The 25193-nt window shown below is 60.3% G+C and overlaps 2 protein-coding genes across 5 annotated transcripts; both read right to left on the bottom strand.

Moving 5' to 3' along the window:
- CPSF1 (cleavage and polyadenylation specific factor 1) lies at nt 1-16807 on the bottom strand. 2 transcript variants are annotated; one of them, XM_010375222.2, is made up of 38 exons: nt 16709-16807; nt 16435-16592; nt 8222-8249; nt 7917-8050; nt 7684-7764; nt 7396-7547; nt 7143-7289; nt 6812-6951; nt 6625-6735; nt 6456-6549; nt 6247-6334; nt 6054-6176; nt 5918-5969; nt 5742-5839; nt 5595-5669; nt 5425-5505; nt 5247-5336; nt 4995-5105; nt 4779-4920; nt 4521-4699; nt 4311-4447; nt 4055-4229; nt 3775-3981; nt 3582-3671; nt 3338-3481; nt 3103-3255; nt 2196-2312; nt 2013-2103; nt 1844-1928; nt 1631-1772; nt 1394-1546; nt 1129-1305; nt 985-1051; nt 864-911; nt 635-790; nt 425-554; nt 209-347; nt 1-130 (listed from the first exon to the last, which is right to left on the bottom strand). In XM_010375222.2, exons 2-38 carry the CDS (start codon nt 16576-16578, stop codon nt 83-85), a joined length of 4329 nt encoding a protein of 1442 aa, XP_010373524.1. In that variant the 5' UTR covers nt 16579-16592; nt 16709-16807; the 3' UTR covers nt 1-82. The 2 variants fall into 2 exon arrangements, 1 of the variants encoding a protein (XP_010373524.1); XR_004054383.1 differs by lacking the exons at nt 1-130; nt 209-347 and having other exon boundaries at nt 425-513; nt 635-911.
- A 2682-nt stretch (nt 16808-19489) lies between these two features.
- Nucleotides 19490-23879, bottom strand: SLC39A4 (solute carrier family 39 member 4). Of its 3 annotated transcripts, XM_010375217.2 has the most exons (12): nt 23576-23879; nt 22776-23057; nt 22187-22379; nt 21934-22070; nt 21685-21856; nt 21220-21392; nt 20912-21049; nt 20704-20835; nt 20466-20520; nt 20191-20343; nt 19837-20024; nt 19490-19744 (listed from the first exon to the last, which is right to left on the bottom strand). In XM_010375217.2, exons 1-12 carry the CDS (start codon nt 23771-23773, stop codon nt 19616-19618), a joined length of 1950 nt encoding a protein of 649 aa, XP_010373519.1. In that variant the 5' UTR covers nt 23774-23879; the 3' UTR covers nt 19490-19615. The 3 variants fall into 3 exon arrangements, with proteins under 3 accessions (XP_010373519.1, XP_010373521.1, XP_010373522.1); XM_010375219.1 differs by lacking the exon at nt 19837-20024; XM_010375220.2 differs by lacking the exon at nt 22776-23057 and having other exon boundaries at nt 23576-23838.
- Between the last annotated feature and the right edge of the window lie 1314 nt (nt 23880-25193).

A 25193-nucleotide genomic window follows, 5' to 3' on the forward strand; every position in this document is an offset into this window, starting at 1 on the left:
AAAAATGTTTTTCCTTGTGTTTTATACAAAAATGGGGGTGGGAGGTAGTGCGGTGGTGCTGGTGGCAACGGCATCCACGGGGCTAGAAGTGGGCGGTGACGCGGTCCGTCTCCAGCAAGTCGTCCAGGATCTGCAGGGGATGGACGGGTGGATGGGTGGGTGGGGATCCGCACGGAGGGGCGGGCGCAGACCTGGGGCGTGCACTCACTATGTCGGGCGTGGTGCCGATCTTCTTCGCCAGCTCGCTGCGCTCCATGGTGCTCAGGTACAGATAGCGGTTGAGCAGCTCGCCATCCAGCACGTTGCGCACAGCATTCTGGAGGGTGCGGCGGTCCACGTGCAGCATCCTGGGGCGTGCAGGCAGGGGGTGTCAGGGCAGGCTGGGGTGGAGGGGGCGCTGCACAGGGGCGGGGCTGGGGCTCACCGGAAGGCACGGGGGTTGAGGCCGGCGTGGTGCGGAAGCATGGTGGTCAGCGCATTCTGCAGCATCAGCAGCCGCCGGTAGGTCTTCTCCTGCATGGGCAGCAGCAGCCCGATGCCACCGTCCAGGGTGGCTGGCGGTGGGGAGGGTTTCGGTGTGAGCCAGGCCAATCCCAGGGCCCCCCACCCATACACACCTGCCCCCCACACTCACCAAACCACGTGATGTGCTTATTCTCCCACACGACTGACTTTTTGCTGAGCCCTTCAGTGGCCCCCCGGCACGGGGTCCTCCAGAACGTGTTCACGTGGGCACCCACGTGGAAGTCTGCCCTGCGCAGCAGGCGCATGCCCCCAAAACTCTCCTTGGCTGGACCAGAAAGGCCTTGGGTCACTATCAGGCCAGACCCAGCCCAGGCAGAGGGGGTGGAGGACGCACTCACCTTCGGGCAGGTACATGTACACCATGAGGTTGCGGTCGCGGTCAGACACTGGGGAGTAGAGGCCCAGGGTCAGCCCCGGCCACCCCCAGAGCCTCAGCTCCCCAGGGCCCTACCCACATACCCAGAAAACCCAGCTGGGCATTATCCACCATGAAGTCCACGCTGTACACCTCCAGGGGTTTGGCATCCTGGGGGCGGGAAGGGGTGTCAGAAGTGCCTTGGGTGGGTACCCACCCAGACACGGGCACCGCAGCCACAGGCGTACCCGTGACACCAGGCTCAGTGTCTTGCTCTCCTCCTGGTAGCGCAGCAGCGAAATGCTCTTCATGACGTCGGCTGCCAGGATGAAGTTCTTGACGCTGATCATCTGGTGGATGTACAGCTGCGTGTCGATGAAGGCCATGCCTGTCAGCTCACTGGCCCGCAGGCTCCACAGGAAAATCTGGGGGCGGAGGGAAGGCTGAGCGGGGGCAGGTGCTGAGCCAGGTGGGCGTGAGGCGGGGGGAACATGCCAGGTGGGACTGGCACACCTTCTGGCCGATGGCCGACACCAGGTGGCCATTGCAGTGGCAAAGGGCAGTCACAGGCCCCTTCTGCTCCTTCTCGTAAAGGACTTTGAACTTGTTCTTGGTCAAGGGCTGGCCGGGCTCAGGCACCACCTCAATCACATCCATGATCAAGATCTGGAGGGCATGGGGATGGCTGTAAGGATGGCATAGGGGCTGCCAGGGGCTGCCTGCTCCCGACCCCACCCACTGGCCCCTTACCCGCCCTCGGCACGTGACCTCCTCCCCCTGCATGAGGCAGGTCCCGGCGGCCACGTAGCCTTTGAGGCCCGACACAGTCTCCTCACTGCGCAGCGACACTGTCTTCATGCAGGTCACGTGCTCCCACTCCTGCAGCTCGATCCTGTAGGGGCCGGGGGCCTCAGGATGCTGCCCCGGGGTCCTTGGGCAGCCCCCACCCCGGACCAGCCTCACCTGGCGTTGGGAATAGCCTCCCAGCTGACTGGGGAGATGAGCTGGATGGAGAAAGCCTCCTGCTGGGGGTGGATGTACCGCTCATCTGTGGGCACCAAGGGTGACAATCAGGGTGGGGCTTCCCCAAGATGGGGCTGAGGATGGGGGAGCGTGGTGTGGGCGTCACCACCTCTCTCGATGGTCTCAAACTCCTTCTCCTCGCCAGTCATGCGTGGGATGCGGGCACACGGTGTGTTGGTGCTGGTGGCTACCGCATACACCTGTGGGTTAGTGGGGGGGGGGTCACACACCAGTGGTCAGGCCCAGAAGGTCCCTGGTGGGGCGGGGGTGGGGGTGGGAGTGGGGGGCAGACCTTGGACTCCACATGGTAAGCCACATAGTGGGCCGTGCAGCGCAGTGGGATCTTCCTGACAGGCCATGGGGCATCATAGGACAGATAGGCAGGCAGGACACTGATCCTCAGCTCGCCCTGGGGTGGAGGCACAGGGTCAGGGGATCCAGGGCTAGCCAAGGGCAGGGGCAGGCAGGCCCAGGCTGCCAAGAGCCCTGGGATGTTGCCTTCAGCTCTTCGGGAGCAGGGGTGGGTGAGGGGCAGCTGTGTCCAGGAAAGGTCCTGGAATGGGCTGCCGCTCAGCCTCTGGGGCTCCTGTCCATTTTCCCAGGCTCAGCTAGGGCTAGGGATGTTGGCCACAGGGGAGGGGAAAGCTAGGCCAGGAGGGCACTGGAGGCTGCAGACAGAGTCCACAGACTGCCGTGCTGGGGAATGAAAAGCAGGCAGAGGGAGCCAGGGCTGCCCTCTTTCACAGACAGTCCTGAGTCCTCAGGTGCCTGGGAAGCACTCACCGCATCCCAGTCAGGGCCTCAAGCGACCTGGAGTGTTGTGGTGGCTTAAATGGGGAACCAGGATCAGAAGGCATGTGCACCCTCCCAAAGTCACAGAAGAGCCAAGGGGCAGAGCTAGTGCTCAAGTCAGCTCTCCTGAGAACTGTAGAGGCCGGGCCCTGTGAGGGCTTGCCCAGCTAGTCAGCAGAGCAGTGGCGGGGACCCCAGGGGCTGCAGCCCCAACTCGAACCACCCCTTTCCAGACCTTTGGCGCACCAAGCCCCAGGTTCCACCTCCTCAGCCTCAACCCCATCGCCCTCTGGACACTCTTCCTGGTCCTCAGGTTGGAGCCAATGGTCCCTTCTCCTGTTCCCACCCCCTCAGCCCCCAGCTGGGGCAGCATCGGCCAGTGCTGCTGGGAACCGGCCAGGCCCCACCTGTCTGTTGAAGTACAGGAAGCCACGGGGACAGTTGACATTGTGGAATGGAGCAAAAGAGTCGACAGGGCCATCGATGGCCATGGGGTGCAGCCGCAGAGCCCCTCGGCCAGTCACCAGCAGCCAGTGAGGGGAGGGGCCGCAGATGAACACCTAGGGGCAGGCACTATCAGGATGCTGTGGATAAGGCCACATCTCCCTTCTACCATAGTCCCCTGCAAAGGTGCTGGCCTACCCCTGAGTAGCCATAAATATCCTCGAAGTAGCGGAAACGCGCCACGCGGCCCCGGGCCCCAGCCCCCTCCTCCGTGCCGCCACCTTCTGCTTTCTTCTTGGATGGCTTTGGCTTCTTCTCACGGAAGTTGATATTGTGAGGGACCTGGGGGGGGGAACCATGCAGGTCCTCCAGGGGCTCCCGGTCTGAAACCCATCCCTTGTGCTGCACCCACCCCACGCCCCTGCAGTCCAGCCACTGGCACCTTCTTAAAGCGGACTTTGAGATTGCCCTGGCCAAGCTGAGAGTCGTGGGGAAAGGCCTCGTAGATGAGCAGCTCCTGGTCCACATGCACCTGGCAGGGTGAGGCGGGGCCGTGGGGGAGATGGGGCGGAGCCATGGGAAGGGGCGGGGCCATGGGGAAGACGGGAAGAGGAGGCCAGGTCAGGCGTTCTCACCAGCAGGTAGGGCCTGCTCTGGCGGCTGCCCAGCGCCACCAGCAGCACCTCCTTGACGAGGGGCAGCTCCCCCTGGCGCGTGGCCTCCTCCCTGCGGGCCTCGCCCTGTGTAGTGGGCTGTCCAAAGGAGCTGTCCACGAGGACCCGCTGCCCCACGGGGAAGTTCTTCACCAGGAACACCAGCCGCCAGTCGGGGAGCTGGTAGATCTGCGGGGTGGGCAGCAGTCAGTGGAGGCAGGCAGGCGGAGCCGGCTGGGCCACAGCGCAGGGCACCACCTACCTCCATGGTGCCATTCTCCCGCACCAGCAGGCACCAGTGGGTGGGCTCTGCCCGGAAGGGTGCAGGGTCCCGGTCAGCAGGGGGTTGGCTGCTTCTTCGGGCCTCCTCCTTGCTGGGGCTGAAGAGGGAGCCCGAATCCCCATACAGCATCTCCTCCTCGTCATCCACGGTGGGGCTGGGGGCCAGCAGAGGGTCACAGGCAGCCTGCCAGCCACAGGGACCCAAGTCCCTACCTGTGCCCCCTGCCCCCACGCACCTAGTCTCCGAGCCCAGGCCCTCGGCCTCCGAGCCGATGCGGCCTCCCAGCTCGTCACGGGCCCCACCCAGGCGGCTCTCAGTGGTGAACATGCCGCTGAGGTCTCGGTACAGGCACAGCGTGATGACCTTGGACTGCTGTGGGGAGAGGGGTGGGCTCAGCGGTGGACAGGGGGCGGGGATGGGCGGACGCCGGGAATGAGGGGCCTACATGGTGCAGCGGAGGCTTCTGCAGCGCCAGGCGGTGGTGGCGGCCACCGTAGGAGTCACTTTTCAGCAGGAACATGGTGACGTGGCCCTCGGCACTCATGATGACCACATAGGGGTCGGCCACGGCGCACTGCACTATGGGGGCGCCCAGGTCCACGGGGATGAAGTGCAGCTGATTCACTGTGGGCATGGGGCAGTCAGCACGCTCCTCCCCAGGGCTCACCCCCTGCCCCATCCCCCACCATCCCCACCCACCTACCTCCTTCTAGCAGGCGGATGCCCAGCGGTGACACTTGGACAATGTAGCGGTTGTCCCCGATGTTCCCAGCAAAGACCGTGGGGCCCTGCGTGGCAAAGCCACTGGTGTCCAGCTCCATGATCTCCTGCCCCGTCTGCAGAATCTGCGGGCAACAGCTGTGAGGGAGGCACCCCCCGAAGGGGGCCCCAGCCCGAGGTCCCAGGCCCTGCCCCTCACCATGGTTGAGTCTTCCCGGCTCAGAATCAGGAATCCATGTCTACGGCCGTCATCGTCTGCTTCAGGGCTTCTGGGTTCCTGCTCTGTGACCTCCCCCTTGGGATTGTCCTCCTGTCAGGGCCAAAGGGGAACAGGCTGGGAGCCACAGTCCAGTGAGGGCAGGCATGCAGATGCGACCTGGGCCCCCCCCAGTCCACAAGAAGGCAGTGCCGGTCCCATCCCAGAGCATCCCTGCAGCGGGCTCGCACCTACCTCCTCCTTACGCACTGGGGCGATGACTGTCCACATGTCGTAGCAGCCGGGAAGCTCAAAGGTTGTCACCACCTGGGGCCGGATGCTCTTCTAGAATGGTGATGGGGTGGGGGTGTGATGGGGGTGTGAGCCCACCCAGGTCCCACCAGGAGGCACCCGCCCCTACCTGCTCACACACCTGCAGCACTGACAGAGCCCCGTTCTTCCCGTGGCCAGAGCAAACCACAATCTCCAGGTCCGGCTCAGGGCTGTTCTGAAACTGCATAGGACTCAGGGGTGAGGACTATGCCCCCCACCGCCACTCACACTCCAGCTCCTGCCCACAGCCCCGACCACAACCCTGGGCACCTCTTCAGAGAGGAAGGCAGGCTCGCCCATGGCAGCGTTGGCGCAGGGTCCGATGTTAAGGATGCTGTCACACACCTGCGGCACAGCAAAAGTCAGGGGCCGCTGGGGGCACTTGCTGGGATGGGGGCACTGCTGCCTCAATCTCACCTCAAAGGAATAGGTGGCCAGCTGTGTGCCCGACTGGGCCTCGCTGCCGTACACTTCAATCTCATCCACCTCGTCCTGTGGCACCGATTTACCCCCAGCTGCACACAGAGAGCTCACCTGAGCGCAGCCCTGGGTCACCTGGCCCCGCTCCCGACCAGCCCTGGCCCGGCCCTCACCTGACCAGCTGGTCGTCGCGTCCACTCGCTTCTTCTTTGAGGGAGGCTCTTCCTGTGAGGCAGGAGGAGCACTGAGTGGCATGCCACGGCGGTGCCCACATGAAGGGCGGTGGCCCGATGGGCCTAGGAAACCCACCTTGTCGGCAGCCTCACGGACAGCACTGGCCGGGGGCTCCTGCAGCTTCTCTGTGTACTTGAGGAGAAGGGAGTTGCCCAGGCGAGAACCCAGGAACAGGTACCCGGGCTCCATGGTGACCATCTGAGGGAGGGCAGGTGGGTGAGGGCGGGACCAGGCCTGGACCCAGAGCCAACCCCCAGTCCCAACTCACGCTGGTGGTGAGGACGCTGGCGGCCGCCTTGTCAAAGTGGAACGCTCGGACACTGCGCATGCCGTCGGTGATGAGGGTCAGCACGTAGCTGGGGGCAGGGAGAATTCTGAGTCGGGGACGGGGACCTGGGGGAGGGAAGGGGGCCAGGAGACCCTAGGGGACTTGGGGGGATGGTGAGGGCAGAGTTCATGGGCAGGGGAGGGGCTCACATCTCGCCGCCCTTGAGGGAGATGACCATCTTGTCGTAGGAGATGAAGGTGGCCTGGGCGCAGTCCAGGGTGATTCGCACACCCTCCTGGGTGCCTGTGGGGTGGGTGGTCAGGCCGACTAGGCAGGCCCAAGCCATCCCTGGCCCCACCCCAGCCACCCCACACTCACGTAGTGGGAAAGCTGTGGTGCCTGTGGTGAGGCTGTTGAGAGCCACACCATACGGGGGGACGCTCTGGTTCAGGTACAACAGCGAGTTGACGGCAAAGACCACCACCCCACCTGGAGGTGGACACAGGCTGGTGGGCAGGCTCAGTGCTCCCTCCACACACCCCCCATCCACTCCCAGGATACTCACCTATGGGCTTGGGCACAGCCAGAGCCTGGGTGCAGTCAAAGGGCAGGCTGGTGAGGGACCAGATGACGGGGTGCACCTTCTGCGTGATGTTCAGTGAGATGGCCACGATGGAGCACGTATCCTGCCGCACGGCCACGCGCCTGGGGATGCCAGTGAGTCAGCCAAGGGCCTTACCTCCCTGCAGAGATCCAGGTCCCACCCCCAAGCCCCACCCACACCCCATCATCCCTGCTCCAAACCCCACAAACCCCACCCATGCCCCATGAGCCCCGCCCCAGGCAAAGGCAGCTGGGGGGCCCACAGCGCAGAGGGGCCTCCTTAGGGGGCTCACCCAGGCCAGGTCTGGTTGGGCTCGAACAGGATGAGCAGGGTGGGCTCGTAGTAGCCATGCAAGAACTGCAGGTCGATGATGTTCAGCAGCTTCTCGTCTAGGGCCCGGACATCGATGATGTAGCTGGGCAGGAAGCTGGACCTCTGCCTGGGGGGCCAGGGGCTTCAGCAAGAGAGGAGGGGGTGCGGGGAGGGGAGCCTGGGCTCTGGGGCCCCCCACCCGAGCACCACAGCCTGTGTCAGCTGGCACTCACCCCTCACCCACGAGCCCCTCGTGCTCCTCGGCCAGGCTCTCCCTGCGGAAGGGCAGGACTACCAGTCGCGTGCCGTAGACAAGCATGGCTGCGCAGCGCCCATCGGGGTCCACCCGCACTCGCGGCGTGTGTACATTCTGCACAAACCCATCCTGGGGGCAGAGGGGGCATCAGCCAGGCCCAGCATAGGAGACCCCAAGGGAAGCACTTGGGGCAATAGAACCCAGCTGCAGGGGGAGGGAGGGTGGCTGGGCTGGGGCCTGGGTCAGGGCGTGAGCATGGCCCTACCCGAAGCTCAGGCTCCTCAAAGTAGTGCAGCGAAAGGGTCTTCAGGTCATGGGTACCCGGGTCGTATTCCACCACAGACAGCTGGGGTCAGAGGGCACAGCCGTGGCTGCCGACTGCCTGTCCTGACAGTGTCACCCCCGGCAACCAACAGCTGTGCCCAGGCCCACCCCACCAGGCCCTGGCACCCACTCCCATGACTTGGCCAGGCCCACCCCGCCAAGCCTACCACTCACCTTGGCATCCTTGAAGCTTAGGAGCAGGGCATCCCGCTTGGCTCCTGCCAGCTGCACGCTGGCCATGGACATGACGTTGCCAAAGAAAGAGAAGGAGGCAGCGAGCTCGAGCTTCTCCCGGTGGGCCTTCCCCTCTAGGGGAAACGCAGGGCTCAGGGTCAGGGCCCAGCCATGCCTGGCACCCGCACTGGCACACACAGGGCCTTCCCCTCTAGGGGAGACGCCAGGGCTCAGGGTCAGGGCCCAGCCATGCCTGGCACCCGCACTGGCACCCGCACAGCCCCAGGCCACCCCACCACACTCACCTGTGCTCCTGTCATTCTTGGTCAGAGCCTGGAGCGGGGAGAAAGAGAGGGCAGTGAGGGGCCACATCTGGCAGCTCACCTCATCCAGGGAATGAGAAAAAACCACCAAGTCTGGCCCCTGCCTCCTGGGAGCTCTGCCCAAACCCTCTCTGCAGCAGGGAGGGAGGGACGGAGCAGACCAGGGGCTTCTGGAGACAGCTGTGCACACCCCCCCAACAGCGACCCCCGTTCATGCTCTCACACCCACAGCACAGCCCTGGCACAGGCCCCTCCCCAGGAAACCCTACCTCACGGCTCCCTAGTAGCTAGGCCCTGTGAGGCAAGTACTCAGGGTCAGAGTGCACTGTCTCTGCATCTGCACACCCCCAAACCTGCCTGATTGCACACTCACAGCAGCCCAGCACCGGCCCCGGGTCCGAATGTCACAGGATAGGAAGCCAGAGCCAAGGGGTACCTGTAGCTACTGATCCTTGCGCCTGTTAGAGAGGAGGAAGCCCTGAGCTATCCTGACGCCTCGGGCTCCCTCAGGCTGCCTCTCTACCTCCTCCCTTTTCACTGCTGTCCCAGAATGGTAAGAGGCTGTGTCTTCTTTGCCAAGTAGCTAGTTTAGCTAGCATACTTATATACCATTGCCTCAAGGCAAGGGAAAAGTGGGTTTTTTTATTTGTTTGTTTTTGAGATGGAGTCTCACTCTGTTACCCGGGCTGGAGTGCAATGGCATGGCACAATCTTGGCTCACTGCAACCTCTGCCTCTTGGGCTCAAGTGATTCTCCTGCCTCAGCCTCCCGAGTAGCTGGGATTACAGGTGCCTGCCACCACATCCGGCTAATTTTTGTATTTTTAGTAGACACGGGGTTTCACCATGTTGGCCAGGCTGGTCTCGAACTCCTGACCTCAGGTGACCCACCTGTCTCGGTCTCCCACCTGTCTCGGTCTCCCAAAGTTCACACCTGGAATCACAGGTGTGAGCCACCTCGAGGTCATTTTTCACGATGGACTTGTGCTATGGGGAGGGCATCCTGGAAGCTGGTTAACAGATACAGAAGAGGCATCCACAAACCAATACCCACCTCACACTGACAAGGGCAACTCTAGGGCTTCCCCTGCAAATTCTACCAAAGGTTTCAGAAGTAATGACAAACTTTAAAAAAAAAAAAAAAAAAACAACTCACTCACTGGTGTGGGACTGATGGCACCGCAGGTGGCTCAGGCCACCCCAACAGCCCCCAGACAGGTGGGACAGGAAGTGACATCAACCTCCTCAAAACACCTGCAGATGAGCCAGTGACAGGCAGGAGTATTACAACAAAAATTCCAGGAACACAAAACTCGTTTTCCACAAGAACAGCCATCACTAAACTTACCATGCTGTCAAAATTAAGGAGAAAAATCGTGTCATTTTAACGGACACAAAAAAGCCTCTGATAGAAGCATCATGATAAAACTCTCAGTAAAGCAAAATAGGAATTTTTTTCTTTTTTTTGAGACAGAGTCTCACTCTGTAGCCCAGGCTGCAGTGCAGTGGCGCAATCTCGGCTCACTGCAAGCTCCGCCTTCCAGGTTCAAGCGATTCTCCTGCCTCAGCCTCTTCAGTAGCTAGGATTACAGGCATCCACCACCATGTCCGGCTAATTCTCGTATTTTTAATTCAGACAGGGTTTTACCATGGCCAGGCTGGTCTTTTTTCTTTTTTTGAGATGGCGTCTTGCTCTGTCCCCCAGGCTGGAGTGCAGTGGCGCGATCTTGGATCACTACAAGCTCCACCTCCTGGGTTCACACCATTCTCCTGCCTCAGCCTCCCAAGTAGCTGGGACTACAGACACCCACCACCACCCCCAGCTAATTTTTTGTATTTTTAGTAGAGACGGGGTTTCAAGGTGTTAGCCAGGATGGTCTTGATCTCCTGACCTCGTGATCCATCAGCCTTGGCCTTCCCAAGTGCTGGGATTACAGGCGTGAGCCACAGCGCCCGGTTACCAGGCTAGTCTTCAACTCCTGACCTCAAGTGATACAATCCCTTGAATCCGGGAGGTGGAGGCTGCAGTGAGCCGAGATCACACCACTGCACCCCAGCCTGGGGACTAGAGAGAGACTTCGTCTGAAAAAAAAAAAAAATTTTTCCCTCTTGGTCGGGACGAGTCAAGGACGCCTGATCCCCTCTGCCAAGTATAAGGTCAACACACAGAGATGAACTGCACTTCAGTGTACATGCAAGAAACACGGGTAACCACTCAAAAGAATTTTTTTTTTTTGAGACGGAGTCTGGCTCTGTCGCCAGGCTAGAGTGCAGTGGCGTGATCTCGGCTCACTGCAAACTCTGCCTCCCGGGTTCAAGCAATTCTCCTGCCTCAGCCTCCCGAGTAGCTGGGACTACAAGTGCATGCTGTCACGCCGGCTAATATATTTTTTTTTTTGTATCTTAGTAGAGTCGGGGTTTCACTGTGTTGCACAGGTTGGTCTTGAATTCCTGAGCTCCGGTGATCCACCCGCATCGGCCTCCCAAAGTGCTGGGATTACAGGCGTGAGCCACTGTGCCCAGCCACCACTCAGAAGAATTTTTTTTTTTTTTCTTTGAGACGGAGTCTCGCTCTGTCACCCAGGCTGGAGCGCAGTGGCTGGATCTCAGCTCACTGCAAGCTCCGCCTCCCGGGTTTGCACCATTCTCCTGCCTCAGCCTCCCGAGTAGCTGGGACTACAGGCGCCCGCCGCCTCGCCTGGCTAATTTTTTTGTATTTTTTAGTAGAGACGGGGTTTCACCGTGTTAGCCAGGATGGTCTCAATCTCCTGACCTCGTGATCCGCCCGTCTCGGCCTCCCAAAGTGCTAGGATTACAGGCTTGAGCCACTGCGCCCGGCCTCAGAAGAATTTTAAGAAAAATGTGTACATAGGCCGGGCGCGGTGGCTCAAGCCTGTAATCCCAGCACTTTGGGAGGCCGAGACGGGCGGATCACAAGGTCAGGAGATCAAGACCATCCTGGCTAACATGGTGAAACCCCGTCTCTACTAAAAATACAAAAAAAAACTAGCCGGGCGACCTGGCGGGCGCCTGTAGTCCCAGCTACTCGGGAGGCTGAGGCAGGAGAATGGCGTGAACCCGGGAGGTGGAGCTTGCAGTGAGCTGAGATCCGGCCACTGCACTCCAGCCTGGGCGACAGAGCGAGACTCCGTCTCAAAAAAAAAAAAAAAAAAAGAAAAATGTGTACATAGTCAAATGGTCTAATGTCTAACTGGCATCCTGGGGGAACGGGGACAGAATAAATAGCTAAATAGTGACCAAATGCCAGGCGCGGTGGCTCATGCCTGTAATCCCAGCACTTTGGGAGGCCAAGGCAGGCGGATCACGAGGTCAGGCGATCAAGACCATCCTGGCTAACATGGTGAAACCCCGTCTCTACTAAAAATACAAAGAATTAGCCAGGTGAGGTGGCGGGCGCCTGTAGTCCCAGCTACTTGGGAGGCTGAGGCAGGAGAATGGCGGCAACCCGGGAGGTGAAGCTTGCAGTGAGCAGAGACAGCACCACTGCACTCCAGCCTGGGCAACTGAGTGAGACTCCGTCTCAAAAAAAAAAAAAGAAAAAAAGAAAAAAAAACCCGAAAATTTGAATAGGAGGATGTTTACAGGGTTTGAAAATAAGTCCCTACAAGATACTTTTCGTTACAAAAGAAAGAAAGAACCTTACAGTGGGGGAGTCCAGGCCAGCACTACCCAAGCAAGCATCAAAGCACCAGCACCAGTCATGGGGCCTCCTGGAAACTGATGGGGTGCTGTGTGCCTCTTCTGTGGTGTTCGTGTCAAAAACACAAATGTCTCATCTAAACACCTGGGAATTTCCTGGCTGGGCACGGTGGCTCACACCTGGAATCCCAGCACTTTGGAAGGCCAAGGCAGGTGGATCACTTGAGGTCAGGAGTTCAAGACCAGCCTGGCCAACATGGTGAAACCCCTGTCTCTACTAAAAACACAAAAAACTAGCCAGGCGTGGTGACGCGTGCCTGTAATCCCAGCTACTCAGGAGATTGAGACAGAAGAATTGCTTGAACCGGAGAAGCAGAGGTTCCAATGAGCCGAGATCGCACCACTGCGCTTCAGTCTGGGCAACAAGAACGAAACTGTGTCTCAAAAACAAAAAACAAAAACAGACTTTTATTAATTTCAACAGTGTTGTTTGTATATTTTCTTCCCCATAAAGGGGCCTTTTGTGCTGCCCAAGGCCACATGCTCACCCATTTCCTATCCATGCCTTCTCCTCCCTCTCTTTGCAAAGCAACAGCCCCTCAACACCCTGAGGTGCAACTGGCCTTGCTTCTTGCCTCCCCCAGAGACTGAGTTATCAGCAGACACCCCCACCCTCTTCACTGCGCCCATGTTCTGTGCCTGCCTTCCCATGGCCATGGGTGCGCAGGTCACACTCAAGCCAAGCCAAGCCTGCACTCGATTCTCTGGGACAGACTCAAGACAGCTGCACGAGGCCGGGCACAGGGCCTCAAGCCTGTAATCCCAGAGCTTTGGGAGGCCAAGGCGGGTGGATCGCCTGAGGTCAGAGTTCGAGACCAGCCTGAGCAACATGGTGAAACTCCATCTCTACTAAAAATTAGCTGGGCGTGGTGGTAGCGCCTGTGATCCCAGCTACTCGAGAGGCTGAGGCAGGAGAATCGCTTGAACCCGGGAGGCAGAGGTTGCAGTGAGCTGAGATGGCCCCATTGTACTCCAGCCTGGTGACAGAGGGAGACACTGTCTCAAAAAAGAAGAAAAAAAAGACAGCTGCACGAAAGGTGGCTGTCTCCCTCCCTCTCCAGGTGAATCTGGGCTAAAGGCTGCCTTTAGGGCAGACTGTGATGGCAGGGACGTGCCTTCCTGGTCTAGCCCTTAAAGTGACTGGCAGCTTCTGCCTTAGGCTCCTTGGGCTCTGAGTTCCTGCAAGAAGCTCAACTACACCAACATCGCCATGCTGCCAGGAAAACCCAGCTAGCCGCGCTGGGGGACAGGGGAGAGTGGAGGGATGGGGTGGGGGTCGGGGAAGACACATCTGGCCTGTCCCCAGCTCTTCAAGTCATTCCTGTCAAGGCTCAGCCCTGGTGGAGGAGCGCCAAGGGATCCCCACACTCTGATGAATCCCTGAAAAGCAGACTTCCAGGTGTATGCAATTATGATGAAAGACTTCGTTTGTATGTTCCAGGGCAGTTTGTTACAGAGCCATGACTAGACTGACCCCAGGAAGATGGCTTGAGCCCAGGAGTTTGAGGCCAGTGTGGACAAAATAGCAAGACCCCGTTTCTTAAAAACAAAAAACAAAAGAAGAAAACCTCTTTTCCTGCATTTACGGCTCCATTTCTTGCTTCAGTTTACACACATCTCCTCCAGAGTTGTCTCTGTTCACTGTTACTGACTCTCCTCCTCTGCTGGGCTCTTACCCCTGCTCCAATCAGACCACAGCCCCTCATGGCCCCAGCCTGCCCCATCGGGGTCACATCACCTGAGGCTCAGCATCGTAGGACCCAGTGTCGAGTCCCTCCCAGCTGCCCTTCTTGGGCCTCCAGGGCCCTGTCCAGCTTTCCCCCTGCCTTCCAGGCCATGCGACCTCCACCTCTTTCATGGCCTCTCATCTCCCCAATCTCTCAATGTTGGGGTGCCCCAAGACCCTGTCCTGGGCTATATTCTGGGTGCCAGTTTCCAAGGGCAGACACCACCCCCAGGCTGAAGACTCTGGCTTTACCTCCATACCAGACCTCACTCTTCAACTCCAGACTCTTGCGCACCCTCCTGCTCTGCACTGCTGCCTGATGTGGAATGAGCACCTCGGCCGACCCCCAGTGGCCAGCGTCCACGGAAGCACGACGCCCTCTGCAGTGAATGCTGGGAGGTGTTGCAGCCTCCGCCTCCCCTACCAGGGTTGGTAGATATGACCAGTAGAATATGACAGTTTAACAGTGTATTACCACTACTTCATTTTTTAGATGGAGTTTTGCTCTGTCGCCCAGGCTGGAGTGCAGTGGTACAATCTCGGCTCACTGCAACCTCTGCCTCCGGGTTCAAGCAATTCTCCTGCCTCAGCCTCCGGAGTACCTGGGATTACAGGTGCCTGCCACCATACCCGGCTAATTTTTTTATTTTTAGCAGACACAGGGTTTTGCCATGTTCGCCATACTTGTCTTGAACCCATGACCTCAGGTGATCCACCCGCCTTGGCCTCCCAGAGTGCTAGGATGATAGACATGAGTCACCGCGCCTGGCCTTTTTTTTTTTTTTTTTTTTGAGATGGGGTCTCACTCTGTTGTCCAGGCTGGAGTGTAGTGGTGCAATCATAGCTCACTGCAGCCTTGACCTTCTGGGCTTGAACGATTCTCCCACCCTGGCCTCCCACGGAGCTAGGACTACACACAGGCCAGTACACCCAGCTAACTTTTATATTTTATATTTGGGCCAAGCACAGCGGTGCACTCCTGTAATCCCAGCACTTTGGAAGGCCAAGGTGAGTGGACTGCCTGAGCTCAGGAGTTTGAGACTAGCCCGGCCAATGTGGCAAAACCCTGTCTCTACTAAAAATAAAAATAAAAATAAAAATAAAAAATTAGCTGGGCGTCGTGTCACACACCTGTAATTCCAGCTACTGGGTGGAGGGTTTAGGGGGCTGAGGCACCAGAATTGTCTGAACCTATGAGGTGGAGGTTAAAGTTAGCATGTGATCTTAGCCGGGCGAGGTGGCGGGCGCCTGTAGTCCCAGCTACTCGGGAGGCTGAGGCAGGAGAATGGCGTGAACCCGGGAGGCGGAGCTTGCAGTGAGCTGAGATCCGGCCACAGCACTCCAGCCTGGGCGACAGAGCGAGACTCCGTCTCAAAAAAAAAAAAAAAAAAAAGTTAGCATGAGATCACACTACTTCACTCCAGCCTGAGTGACAGAGCAAGACTCTGTCTCACTAGGAAAAAAAAAAAAAAATTGTAGAGATGGGGTCTTGCTATGTTGCCCAGGCTAGTCCTGAACTTCTGGCCTCAAGCAGTCATCCCACCTCAGCCTCCCAAAGTGTGGGACCATAATTGTGAGCCAATGCACCCAGCCTGAGATTAGGTTACAGGACTCACTGTGGCTTCAGTCTTGGTGACTCTCTCATTGTGAGGGAGGCTGCCATGTTGTGAGTTGCCCCAGGGAGGGGCCCATGTGGTGAGAAACTGCAGCCTTCTGCCAACAGTGTGTTCGGAGCAGAAACTCCAGCCCTCGTCAAGCCTTCAGAGGAGGGAGCCCTGGCCAGCAAACACATGTGTATGCTGGGGTAGGTGCCCAGGAGGGTTGGCCTCCTTTGGCCTGCGCCTCTGACCCATCTGCCTGCTGGGTCAGCCCCTATTCACAACCCTCCTGTGGCTCCTCCCTGCTTTGTGGAGAACAGTCCTGACCACAGCCTACCTCCCTCCATCCCCACCATCACATCCACTCTACACTACGGCCACATTGTGCATGACTCTCCACCCTCAACTGCTTTGGACCTGTGCACAGGCTGTTTCTTCTGCCTGGAACACCCTCCTCTCACCCTCCCTGGGCCTGGGTAAGAGTTACTCCTCCCTTCAAGAACAATGGAGAAACTGCCTCTTGCAAGTAGCCTTCCTGGACCAGCTTTCAACCCTCTGGCAACCAAAACGCCACTGTATTTCCCAAACCCTTGAGGCATGTGCCCCACTGTACCAAGACTCCCGTCAACAGTCTGTCCCCATCCTAAACCTGGCCTTGTTCCTGGTGCTAGGAATGTCCTTCCTCTGATAAACTCCCACTCTGCCTCAGACAGGCTCTTCTGACCAAGGGACTGGAAATACAGTCTCCTTCATTCACTCCTTTATCCCCGCAGCAGCACTTGCTTCAGGGGCAGGTGTGTTTACTTAGAGGTTCCCCTCCCCCAAGTGTCTGCAGGTCCACATGGTATCTGCTACCCAGCACACAGTGGGCGTTCGTTCCTTCCAAACAACTTGCTGAAAGAACAGAAGAGCAAACAAGGCGGCTAGGCAGCGCGCCCTTCCCGGTGGGGCAGGAAGGAGGCAGAACAGGGCAGCAGCTACGAGAAAGGACCTGAGCACAAGAGATTCTGGGTCATATCCTGGCTCCTCAGGCAGGGGAACCTTAAGCAAATCACTGAACTTGTCTGGGGCTTGGCTCTTCCATCTGCAACTGGGGGCGGTGAGAGCACTCACGTTGCGGAGGGCGGGGAGGGCGCCCAGGGCCCGGCCTACCTCGGCGTCGCGATTGAGGCGGTACACGTAGAGCTGCGAGGTCCCGGCCACCACGAGGTTGCGCTCGCTGTTGTTGAAGAAGTTGCAGTACATGGCGAACTCCAGGCCGGTGGGCGGATGCGCCTGTTTGTACACGGCGTACATGGCGCCAACCCGGGCTGCGCAAGGCCGGGAGAGGAAGAGTGAGCGGGGTCGCCCGCGCAGGACCCCGGCCCTGTACCGCGTCCCTCGCCGGCCTTGCGCTACCGCCTCGGCCGCCCTCCCGGCTGCCCACCTGGCAGTTGGAGCCGACTGGAGGGGAACCGGGACGGCGGCGAATTTGGCCCGGCCGGGCCCAGAAGTTGGGCGCGAAGGTTCCGGGCTTCGGCGCCTGCGCAGCGCCGCCGCGTGAGAGCTGCTGCAGGGGCGACAGCGGCCCCTGGTGGCCCGGGGTGCGGGGCGGCCCGGCGGCTCGGCTCCGGGCTGGGCGTCCAGACTCCAAACCCCTAGCGCGTGAAGTGCGGGGCCTCCCCGCTGCGGGCGGAGTAGCGCGGGTGGGAAGCCGCAGGGGCGCCGGCTGCAGCTGCTCGGGGTGGGCCGGGGATGCGTCTCCACCAGACCCAGGACGGCTGCAGGGAGAAGCGACTCCGCTCCTAGCCCCCGGGTGCAGGGAGCCGCGCCGGGGTCCGGAAGAGGGGGCTCGGAGAAAGCTTCCTAGAGAGGCCGCACGCCCCCGGCTGCCCAGTGTTCCCTCGCAGAGCGACCCCCGCCGCCAACGCGCCCGCGAGCCCAGCGCTGTCCGCCCGCCTTGCTCACTGATGCCTACCCAGGGCGGGCCCAGTGCCAGCTTCCAGTTTGGATCCTGGACCAGGCACGGGCCTAGGACCTAGAAACGGAATCATGCGAAAAAAAAAAAACAAGAAAGTATCGTTACGCCCAAGAAAATGGCGTGGAAATATGTTTTTGTTGCATCCAAATCTACTCACTTGCTTGTTGGGCAGTGGGGGAAGGGCCACTTGGATGCTCAGGCGTGTGACCTCTGAGCCACACTCAACCTCCTTTTAAAAGTCAATAGGAGGCGATGGCTGACGCCTGTAATCCCAACACTTTGGAAGGCCGAGGTGGGTGGATCACCTGAGGTCAAGAGTTGCAGACCAGCCTGGCCAACATGGTGAAACCGTCTCTACTAAAAATACAAAAATTGTGGGGAAAAGAAAGAGAAATCAGATTGTTACCGTGTCTATGTAGAAAAGGAAGACATAAGAAACTCCATTTTGATCTGTACTAAGAAAAATTATTTCTGCTTTGAGATGCTGTTAACCTGTAACTTTAGCCCCAACCCTGTGCTCACAGAAACATGTGCTGTATTGAATCAATGTTTAATGGATTTAGGGCTGTGCAGGATGTGCCTTGTTAACAATATGTTTGCAGGCAGTACGCTCGGTAAAATCACCATTCTTCATTCTCGATTAACCAGGGACACAATGCACTGCGGAAAGCCACAGGGACCTCTGCCCGAGAAAGCCTGGGTATTGTCCAAGGTTTCCCCCTACTGAGACAGCCTGAGATATGGCCTCATGGGAAAGGAAAGACCTTACCATCCCCCAGCCCAACACCCGTAAAGGGTCTGTGCTGTGCTAGGGATGAGTAGTGAAAGAGGGAGGCCTCTTTGCAGTTAAGAGGAAGACGTCTGTCACCTGCTCCTCCCTGGGACTGGAATGTCTTGGTGTAAAGCCGCCCATTCCCTTTCGTTCTTTTCTGAGATAGGAGAAAACCACTCTGTGGCTGGAAGTGAGATATGCTGGCAGCAATACTGCTGTTACTCTTTGCTACACTGAGATGTTTGGGTAGAGAGAGACATAAATCTAGCGCTGCTGCTCTGTTACTCTTTGCTACACTGAGATGTTTGGGTAAAGAGAAACATAAATCTAGCCTACGTGCACATCCGGGCACAGCACCTTTCCTTGAACTTATTCATGATACAGATTCCTTTGCTCACATGTTTCCCTGCTGACCTTCTCCCCACTTGTTGCCCTGCTACACTCCCCTCACTAAGATAGGAAAAATAATGATCAATAAATACTGAGGGAACTCAGAGGCTGGTGCTGGTGTGAGTCCTCAGTATGCTGAGCACCGGTCCTCTGGGCCCACTGTTCTTTCTCTATACTTCGTCTCTGTGTCTTATTTCTTTTCTCAGTCTCTCATCCCACCTGACGAGAAATACCCACAGGTGTGGAGGGGCTGGCCCCCTTCAAAAATTAGCCGGGCATGGTGGCACACACCTGTAAGCCCAGCTACTCAGGAGACTGAGGCAGGAGAATCGCTTGAACCCAGGAGGCAGAGGTTGCAGTGAGCCGAGATGGTGCCACCGTACTCCAGCCTGGGCAACAGACTGAAGCTCTGTCTCAAAAGAAGAAAGAAAAGAAAAAAAAGAAAAGGGGAGAGGAGGGGAGGTCATGTGAAGACAGAGGCAGAGATTGGAGTCATACTGCCCACAAACCAAGGAACACCTGGGGCCACCAGTAGCCAGGAAAGGCTTGGGGAACAGACTGTTTCCTAGGGACTTCAGAGGGAGCATTAGTCTCCTGATGCTTTGATTCCTAAAATAAGTTTCTGGTTTGAAGGCACTCAGTTTGTGGTAGGCTGTGTTATGGGAGCCCTAGGAGGCCACCACATAGGGACTCAGGATTAACGCCTCAGAGTCAGAAGAGGCTAGGGTCCCAGGAACCATGGGCTGCCACACACTCTGGTCTGATTATCTCCAGGCTTGCTTTCCATGACAGAGAAATACGCCTTCAGCTGTGTAAGCAGTTATAGGTAAGCAAGTCTGATTACTGTTTGGGGACAGGGTCCCACCTGCTGCCCACACACCCTGGCGAATTTCCCTGACCCCACTCCTCAGGCAGGCAGGGTCTCCACATCAAAGAGGGGGTGCCTGAGGCTGGCTGCCTGGGGGGCCCTGAGTGCAGCTCTTCCTGCTTCACTTCGAGGCACCCCTATGGGGAGAAGGCAGTGCTGCAATTGTCCTTTCTCAGCTGAGGACCTTTCCCACCCAGCAAGGAGAGCACAGCCATGCTCCAAGGACAAGAGTGTCTTTATTGTAGAGTTAGGACTGGGGCCTCTATAGGGGCTTCTGGTTTCTGGGCTGTAGGTTTGTGGGGTGTGGGATCTTGAGTCAAAGGTGGGAGACTAGGGCAGGGTATCAGAGGGTGATATCATCCTCGTACAGGGACAGCAGCAGCAGGACGGTCCAGCCGCCCAGCAGGCCCACGTTGTGCAGCAGAAAGAGGAGCCAGGGCCGCGGGTCCCGTACTTTCAAGATGGCCGGGAGCTGAGGAGCAAGTGGGCACCAGGTCAGCGCCCGTGCTCAGCTCCGCTGCTCAGTTCCCAGCCCAGAGCAGCCCCTCCCCTCGCCATCCTGACCATGTCGCAAAGTGCCACGTAGAGGAACAGGCCGGTGGCCACTGCCAGGATCCAGACCTCGCTCTCCTCGCCGACTCCAACCGCGAGTGCCACGTAGAGACCGGCGAAGGCCGTGAGCGCAGAGGCCAGGTTCACCAGCAGCGCTTGGCGCACGGACAGCCCCGCGTGCAACAAGGCCGCGAAGTCTCCTGGGGGCGGGTCCACATCAACAGCTCCGCCCTCCTATTTACATGCCCCGCCCACCTTCTTTCGGTCCCGCGCTCTAACCACCAGCCCCGCCCACCTGTTCCCGGTCTCCCCGCCCAGCCCCGTGCGGCCCCGGCCGCCTCCTTCCAGGCCCCGCCCGCCGCTCACCCAGCTCGTGCGGCAACTCGTGGCAGAACACCGCCAGCGAGGTGGCCAGCCCCGTCTTCCAGGAGGTCGCGAAGGCGGCGCCCACGGCCAGCCCATCGGCGAAGTTGTGCACGGCGTCGCCCAGCGTGATCACATAAGGCAGTAACCTCAACTCTGCGGATGCAGCGGCCGTGGGTTCGCGTGGCCTGTCCCTGACCGCCAAGCCCCGGGCCCCGCTCACGCTCCACACAAACCCCAGATCCCCCAGCCCTTTCGGGGTCGCCCCCTGGACTCACCTGGGCTCAGTCTCCTGGGCTCCGGGTTCAGCAGCTCCGGGCTCTCCTCCGCCACCTGCGAGGAGCCTTGAGTAAGTCCCGCCCAGAGGTAGAGGAGGAACGCGGCGGGGCGGGGCGCCAGATCACCGCGGGAGGCGGAGGCGGGGCCGCAGGCCTGGGGTGGGGCTGGGAGTGTGGGCGTGGGAAGGGGCCTGTGGGAGGGGCTCCGCGTGGGGTGGGGCATCGGGCGCCCACTCACGAGGTCCGCGCGGGAGCCCTCGTGGGGCGGCTTGGGCTGCCGGAGCTCGCTGGGTGCCAGCTGCAGGGACACACCGTGGCTGTGGCCGCCGTCGCTGTGGCTGCTGTGACCGCAGGGCCCGTCCTCCAGGTCCTGTGAGGGTAGCTGCTCAGTGTCCGCCAGGCCCCCAGCACACCCACCCGCCGGGTACCTTCCCAAGAAGCCTGACCTCTGGGTCCCTGGGCAGCAGGAGGTTGAAGAGGTTCTCAAACAGGAAGAAGGCGTAGAGCCCGGCCAGCATAGCCAGGAGGCGCCAGGTGGGCTGTGGGCTGAGGCCCTCTTCGCTGTGTGTGTGCAGCCCCAGCACCTGGGGAGTAGGGGCGCTGGGCTAGCGGGGGCACAGGGCGCCTCCCTCCAAGACCCAGGGAGAGGGGTCAGGGGTCAGGGGGTGGTGTGGGTAAGGGCCCTGGGAGGGCATGGCCTGGGAGTCCATGGTGGGGAAGGGAAGGCCAGGATCGGGGGATGGTGGGGGCAGACCTTGGGCGTCAGGTGCAGGACAGCATCCCCAGTTAGTGCACCCACCGCCAGGCTCAGGAAGGTCTGCAGGATGTAGTGGGTGACCCCCCTGCAGCCAGTGCAGGTCAGCAGTAGGAGGCCAAAAACCGCACAGAGGCAGATGAGCAGCGTGGCCAGGGAGCCGTACAGATACCCTGGGGGTGGGTGAGGTGGCTGTGAGAGCTTTTCTTCCAGACTCAGCCCCTGCTTCCTGGGCGTCACTCACCAGAGCTGCAGGTGGTCAGTGTGGGCCAGTCCCTCACTCAGGCTGACGCTCCTGCCTCAAAGCCCCACTCCCCTCCTGGCGACGTCACATTCCCCTGTGTCTGCTGTTTCTACTTCCAGGCCCTGCTCCCTCTCTCCATCCCTCATCCTCCGCAGCCACTCCTTCCTCCCTATGTGGCCCCACTTCTGCACTGCCAGCACAGTGCCAGGCTGGGCACTCACTCTCTGCCTGGCTGAGCTGGTCCTGGACGGGGAGCCTGGGCTGGGAGGTGCAGGCTCCACTCAGCTGCTGTTGCAGCAGGGCAGGGCTCAGTTGGACCCAGGCCTCCGAGGTCACCCCAGCCTGCTCCGACAGTCCATACACAGCCATCACGTCCCTGGCACTCAGGCATACCTGGGGAGTGGCAGGACAGGCTCAGGGGCCTGAGCAGACCCCAGTGGGGCCCCATCTTACCCCAGGGCACAGCTCACCGTGTCCCACACACTGGAGCTGTCGTTGGAGGTGACGAGCGGCACAGGGTCCTGGCCACTGGCTCCCCTGTGCTGATGACTGTGGTCGCTGTGGGCCTCACTGCCTACCCCCAGGCGCTGCATCAAGGCCGACAGCTCTAGCAGGGAGAAGAGTCAGCACGGCAAGTCTGTGTGGGCTCCAGCCCTGCCCCCCAGGGACATGGAGGCTGGGGACTCAGGGGTGTCCCCCTCCACAGCCCAGCCCAGGCCTCACCAGCCAGTGTCATAGGGGCCTCGCTGCTGTGCTGCTGGAACACAAAGTCCACGAAGTACTGAGGGCTCGGCAAGGCACGGAAGCAAGACCCACTCCTGACGTGGTCCAGCAGGGCAGCCAGGACGCCACCGGCACTGCCTGGAGCCCCCGCCCCCACCGCCTCCTCCAGCAGCTGAGGAATGTCTACGCAGGCCTGGGGAAGAGGGGGCCTCCGCCTCAGCCTTTGGTGTGACCTTGCATCCAGTTCTGCCATCCACCCAGCTGTCCCTGGATGCATCTCCCACGCCAACTACAGGATCTACCCCCACCAGCCCCGCCCTTCCCTGGAGCCACAGCCCTCCCTGCCGGGCCCAGCTGCTTCAGGCACTCAGCCCTCTGGGTTCCTCCCTCGTGAGACCCCTCCTGGGGCTCCTGCAGGCCCCCAGGTGCCTGGTAGTGAGCTCCACATTGTGAATCCCCAGCTGGAGGCCGACTCCCGGGTGTCTCCCCAGGCCCCCAGGCTCCCTGAAGGCTCTGCAGCCAGGCCTGGCCCCCTAGGCTGTGGGGCCCTCCTCACCCACTCCCCTGGTCTGCCTGGACTGTCCCTCACCGTCTTGGGGGTCTGGCCGGCAGCCTGGGCCTGCATCCTCTGCAGCAGCCAGCTTAGGCCCGGGGTCAGGGCCTTGGGGCTTTCGAGCAGGGCCAGGAGATGGTCTGCACGAGAGGCCCAGCGGCCAGCCCGAGCGTCCTCACATGTGCCCTCGGGGTTGCTGAGGTAGAGGATGGCGGCGGCACTGAGGCGGGCAATGTACCTGGCCTCCAGGACCGGGCCTGGGGGCAGCCCTGGCCCCTCAGGCTCGCCCAGGCCCAGGGCGTCCTCCACAGACAGGCACTGTGGGCAGAGACAGGTGAGCAGGGGCTCTGGGCCCACCAGGGAGGGGAGAGGCAGGCCTAGCCAAGGGGCTTCCCCACAGGCCTGTTTCCTCTCCCTCTCAGGCCCAACAACGTCCACCATCCTCTCTCAACCCCTTGTGCCCTTCCGTCTCCCCAGGACCCTGTTCTCCTTCCCCAACTACAAGGGTGCACAGAGAGGGGTCCCCAACAGTGGTCCCCCATCCCCAGGGGACTCCCCTGGAGCCACTGCCAATTTGATGGCTGGGGGTCGGCAGGGGGAGGTGGCCCTGGGGTCCTGGGGAGAAGAGGGACTGTGTGTCCCTGGAGAGGTATGCCTGTCTGCCCTCATGAGCATGAGGGTGGGCTCTGGCCTGCGGGGAGGGCCAGGGTGCCCAGGTACTGCCGCCAGCCTCCTCTGCCTCCTGGAGTTTGCCCAGGGCCCTTTGCTGCCAGTTGGCAGGGCGGAGCGTGCCGGAAGAGGCCAGGGCTGGGGGACCCGTCGGGTGGGGCTGTTACCTTTCCACACGGCCCGTTGGTGCAGTGCACACGGTCCGCCAGCGTATTTAACAGGCCGCCCAGCGCCTCTTGATCCACAGCGCCCTGGCCGGAGGTGAGTAGGCTCAGCAGACCAGCAGGCGGGGGCACCGTCGCTGTCGCCGTCACCACCAGCACAGCCAGCAGCAGCCCAAGCTCCAGCGAGACCAGGGACGCCATACTCAGCTCCCAGCGTGCTCAGTGGGTGTTGCTGTGGCCAAGGCCCAGTGCTTCTGGGCTGGCTGAGGGCAGCTTTGCTGGGGTTGTCCAGGGCCAGACTGGGGCTGGGCTAGGACCCGCCCGGCTCGGCCTGCATGAGGACCTCTCCCAGGTATTCCTGCAGAGCTCTGTGATTGGCTGCTGGAGATGCCTGGGTTAACCATTCCAGCGGCAGATCCTCCCCAATAGCCTGAAGCCAGTGCTGGTGGGGGGTGAGGGCTGGGCCCCTTCCCCTGGACAGGCAGCCTGGGTGGGTTTTTTTTTAGATAGTTTTGCTCTTGCTGCCCAGGCTGGAGTGCAATGGCGTGATCTTGGCTCACTGCAACCTCCGCCTCCCGGGTTCAAGTGATTCTTCTGCCTCAGCCTCCCGAGTAGCTGGGATTACAGGCGGCGCCACCACACCCGGTTAGTTTTGTATTTTTAGTAGAGGCAGGGTTTCTCCATGTTGGTCAGGCTGGTCTTGAACTCCCAACCTCGGGTGATCCGCCTGCCTGGACCTCCCAAAGTGCTGGGATTACAGGAGTGAGCCACCACGCCAGGCCAGTCTGGGTGGGCTTCTGTCCTCTTCCTGCTGCCCCTCAAGCTGTGGGGCAGGGCCGGAGTGTCCCCTTCTGGCTCTCCATCTGGAGGCTGCCTCCAAGCTGGGGGACGGATGGCAGAGGTGCACAGATGCCCCCAGAGCCTGAGAGCTCCCAGGTCCATGCCTCTGCCCCTCCCAACAGAGGCTGCCCCAACACCCTTGGTGGCCCCAGTTGGGGGTGGGGACATGGACCTCCTCCTGGGTCCTGGGTTATGGTCCCTGTTGGGGACTGCGATGGAATCAAAGGAACTGAAAAGGTGCCTGCTGAGTCATGCTCCCTTAAGCCAGAGAAAGCCCCAGGAAGCTCCAACACAGACAACCAGGAAGGCGGACCTGGGCCCTGGCAGCCACCTGGCCGGGCTTGGGTCAGGATAAGACTGGGGTAAGACCCCAGCTCTAGCCCTGGGGGCAGGGAGGCTGTGGCTCCCAGCCCTGCCCTCCCTGTGGGCTCCTTCTCTGGCCTTTGAGCCTAGAGGCCTTATCTCTACTGTGGTGGTGATGGCAGGAAGTCTGGGGGAAGGGGAAGGCAGATCTCAGGGCAGCTTTGCCTTCTGAAGGGGGAGTCCAGATGCCACCTCTTGCCCAGTCCAGCCAGCCTGACCCTGAGTGTTGTGGGTGGGGCTGGGGTGGGGAGCTGGATGCCTGAGGCCCAAGGACTCTGTCCTGCCATGTGCAGGGCGGGACGGGGCAGGGCGGGCATTGGGCCCAGTGTCCTGGGGTCAGGGTGCTTCCCCTGGCAGCCTCACCCCGCCAAGCGGCAGATCTCATGGTGCCCCTCTGGCTGGGCCACCCACCGTGGTG

Source organism: Rhinopithecus roxellana, chromosome 17 (assembly GCF_007565055.1).
Source record: "Rhinopithecus roxellana isolate Shanxi Qingling chromosome 17, ASM756505v1, whole genome shotgun sequence".
NCBI classification, from domain to species: Eukaryota; Metazoa; Chordata; class Mammalia; order Primates; family Cercopithecidae; genus Rhinopithecus; species Rhinopithecus roxellana.